At 24.7% G+C, this 5,000-nt stretch overlaps 1 protein-coding gene across 1 annotated transcript in view; it reads left to right on the top strand.

The window, feature by feature from the left end:
- Positions 1-1,839, top strand: part of LOC122265976 (uncharacterized) — a 6,699-nt gene extending 4,860 nt beyond the window's left edge. Inside the window, exons 5-7 of the mRNA XM_086531649.1 lie at positions 1-107; positions 559-738; positions 879-1,839. The exon at positions 1-107 is cut by the window's left edge and continues 112 nt beyond it. Of these exons, the coding sequence (XP_086387775.1) occupies positions 1-107; positions 559-738; positions 879-1,391 (800 nt within the window). The 3' untranslated portion in view covers positions 1,392-1,839. The remainder of the gene's footprint in view (positions 108-558; positions 739-878) is intronic.
- Positions 1,840-5,000: the final 3,161 nt, after the last annotated feature.

The raw sequence follows: 5,000 nt of genomic DNA, 5'->3' as shown, positions 1-5,000 counted from the left end.
GGGATCCTGCTGCTATCACCTCTTCTGGCGAGGCAGAGACCAGCGTTGAGCCGTTGCCAAGCATACTCCACAGGTTTGATAACCTTGTTGGAATGGAACCACTGACGGTAAGTTTGATGTGACGTGACGTGACCTGCATGTGCTGTTGATAGGAAAGTGAAATATGAAAAATAAAAGGAAAATAGTATATGTAATCTAAACCCTCGATCTAAAAATTTCTCTCACTCAATGATTCCTAGGGTTTTGAGCATTTCACTTGTGTAGAAATATTGGTCTGAAAATCAATTGATATTTTTGTAAAGAACCCCAAATTGGGATATTTAATTTATTTGTATTACAAGTATACAAGCAATCATACACAGGATCATATCAATGTGTTTGTGGGTTTACAGCAGTTAGAAGTATTTCCACAACTTAAAATACAGACAGCTACCTTTTAAGTCATCTCATTGAGTTGGCTGTATAGATGTTATAGTTTGATATCATGTAATATCAGCTTATGATGATGTAAGAACCACCCACTTGATACTTAGAGATTTAACCTTCTCCTCTCCACAGGTGGAGAGCTTACGAGAGCTGGCCTCACCTGTGCGGCAGCTGGTAGAATGTGGGCAGGTGGTGGCCATTCAGCATGGCCTTGGACACCCCCGCTATGCCAGGTTATCACTGCATAACAATACACTGTGCCTTCACCACCTGCAGGACACACCCCCTCCTACCAATACCCACATTGTCCCTGTTAGTAAATTTCTGCTCGAACTCCGCCTGTAGTACCCTTTTTTATTTATATGGAGGCATCAATGCTGATATATACCATACTTATGATCATTATATGAAAGTGACAATTAATTACATGCAATATGTATATATTATTACAGTACAGTGAGTTGCTAAGCCATGTGGACGCCTCCTCCACCCTGGTCTTCCTGGAGATGTCGTGGCCGGGCTCAACTCTGCGAAGGATCTACATCCGACTGAGTCCCGAAACCCCCCGTGGAAAGCAGTTCTACCTGCTGTGCACAGGCAAAGAAGGGCCCTCCTACGCCAGCACCAGACTCCTGAAAGTGGTGAACAAGGGCAAGCCCGGAGAGTGCATTCGAGGAGGAGATTATGATAACAATGACGGAAGTGGAGGTGCTGCCATCATTGTGGGACTGACTCGCGGGGGAGAGTACATGCGCGCCGACAACGCGGGAGCCGTCTGGGGCCGATGGGGCGATGAGTGCCGCGGCGGCCAGTTCTACATCACCACCAGATCTCGACCCGGCGCCGCTCTCCTGACAGTGTTCGGCCAGGTGGAGAGTGGGCTCGAGACGCTCAAGTCAGCCGTCAATCTGCCCGACATTGGACGCATGGATGTCAGTGACTGCGGTGTGGTGGTGCCGCACTGAATACTTTGCCTCGGCCCTTCAGATAGGATGAAGTAGATTTCTAATCTCACATTATGGTGGATAAAATCAAATAGTCAAATAAGGATACCATATTATAGTGAAGTGCAAAATGTCAGGTAACTTTTTCCTACATAAGAAAATATTAGAATTAAAAAGATAGTGAAATTATGAGTACTGTGATTTAATGATCAAATGTCGCTCAATACTTTCGGTAAAAATTATATCTTATGTATTGCTGATAATATGTTCTAGTCATGACTACAAATAGAAGTTATTTGTTACACAAGATATTTATTATTATAGAGAGAAATGCATTTACAAATGTAAAGAGGAATATAATTTTTTTCTGTCCCCTTTTTCTAGTCATTTATTGCTTTTATTTATTTTCTGACTTTTTATATTACTTCTTAAAATACTGCATTTAGCTTTAATAAAGTAATAGATTTTAGATTTTTATTTCTATTTGACCCTACATTCTACGGTATTATAAGACATATAATGCTCTAAATATGAAAATACAGCCACAGTGGGAGAACAGAAGAAGTTAAGAGGGCACATAGTAAATCATATGGCAAACTGTCTTTTTTAAACTATTAGTTTTAAATGGTTCGGTCTTTTATTAATTTACTGTAGCTGATTTTTAATACTGTGCTTACATCGTATATATATAAAATGTGTAGTTATATGTATTTTTGATACTTATGTAAATATATACATATATATACACATATATATGTATGTATGTATTATATATATAATATATATATATATATATATATATATATATATATATATATATATATATAATGTATGTATATATATATATATATAATATATATATATATATATTATATATATTATTATATATATATATATATATATATATATATATATATGTATATATATATTATATATATAGTTATGTATATATATGTATTATATATATATGTATATATATATATATATATGTATATATTATATATATATGTATATATATGTATATATATTATATTATATATTATATATGTATATATATTATATATATTATATATGTATATATATGTATATATATATATATATATATTGTATATATGTTATTTTATTATATGTTATATATATAGTATATATATATATATATTATATATATATGTATATATATATGTATATATATATGTATTATATATTATATATTATATATATATATATGTATATATATATGTATATATATATGTATTATATAATTATGTATATATTATGTATATATATATATATATTATATATATATATATATATATATGTATATAATTATATGTATATATATATTATGTATATATATATGTATATATGTATTATATATATTATATATATTATATATATATATATTATGTATATATATGTATTATATTATATTATATATGTATATTATATTATATGTATATATATGTATATATATGTATATATATGTATATTATATGTATATATTGATATGTATATGTATATATGTATTTTAGTATATATATATATATATTATATTTATATGTATATATGTATTTATGTATATATATATATATATATATATATATATATATATATATATATATATTTATTATATTATATGTATATATTATTTATATATATATATATATATTATATTATATATATGTATATATTTATATATTATATGTATATGTATATATTATATTATATTATATTTATATTATATATATATATATATATATTATATATATATATATATATATATATATATATATATATATATTTATAATATAGGAATTATATTAGATATAGTTATTATATATTATCTATATATATATATATGTAATTATATAGATTTATATTAATTATTATATCTATATATAGCCATATATATAATATATATACATATACATATATAAAGATTATATATATATAGATTTATATATATAGATAAGTATAGATATATATATTATAAATATTTTATATACAGATATATTGAATATAATATATATATATACATATATATTAGATAAATATTTAGAGTCGTCATAATTCTCTTATATATAGAATTTACATATATATTTTATATAATTTATATATAGATGTATATATATATTATATATATAAACTATTTTATATATATATGTATATACATATTGATATACACAGCTATATACATATATATATGTTATATATATATATATAGATACATATTTAGACAGTTATATATATTTACATATAGAGAGACACATAATAGATACATTATATTTATATATACTTTATATACATTTATATTACATATTTATACAATGGTAGATATAAATTGATATACATAGAGATATTCTATATTAGGTATTATACATGACGATGTAAATATTATCATTATATTTTACAGTATATATACATATATATGCAATATATATATACATATATATATACATATATATACACGCTCGCTAGCACTCAGAGAAGATAGATATTACATTATATACATATAGTTATAATGATAATCTATATATTTAGATATATATTATATAATATATTTATATATATAGGTGGTATACATATCATTATATACATATTTTTAATAATATACACAAGATATTTAGACAATAGTTATATACATATATTATAATAATTATATACATATATATATAAATAATATTAAATATGTAAATATATTTCATAATTTATGTATATATTATATACCAATACTTATATATATTTATGTATTCATACTATATTTATATATACATATTATATTACATATACATACATACATATATATATACATTGCATATAGTTAGAAATATACACATTTATATATATATAAACATATATATACATATAGTTAACGTACATATTTATATAATGATACATATTCATCCCACCATGCTTAACGCACCCCGCCCAATCCCTCCATCACAATATACATATATAGCGCAGCTAGCATACATAATACATATTTATATACGAGCAGATATATACATATATATATAATATTAAATAATATAGTATAGAATATTTTATTTTATACTTATATATACATATATATATACATAATATATATATTAATTATATAACGCAGCGATCAGCTCAGCAGCATCTATATATAGCAATTTATATTATACATCTGATATGATGTATGTTTATTATATACATTATATTACATATTATATACATATAATATATACATTATTTATATATATATATATACTATATATATATTATATATATATATATATATACAAAACATATTTATATACATATATATATATATACTACATATTATATATATATACTATAGTATCCTATAATATCATATTTATATATCAATATATATATTTCTTATAAAATATTTTATACTTATAATATATATATATATATATACCAATTTTTACCTCCCTGACAAGGGAACCTCCAACCCGTACCTTGGTTGAGATTCGGGTTCAGTAAATTTGTACTTTCTATATTAAGAATTGCGTAGACAGATTCTACCATCATTTCTCACACACCACCACACACCCACACACACAGACACACACAACCCACCACACTGACAAAAATACACACACACCACACACACACACACATATGATCATATTAATTTAT

The sequence above is a fragment of the Penaeus japonicus genome, unplaced genomic scaffold, assembly GCF_977035675.1.
Source record: "Penaeus japonicus unplaced genomic scaffold, GWHDUDI00000001_assembly GWHDUDI00000036, whole genome shotgun sequence".
NCBI lineage: Eukaryota > Metazoa > Arthropoda > Malacostraca > Decapoda > Penaeidae > Penaeus > Penaeus japonicus.
Note: the sequence above shows the minus strand (reverse complement) of the source record. Positions and strands in the feature narration are given on the sequence as shown.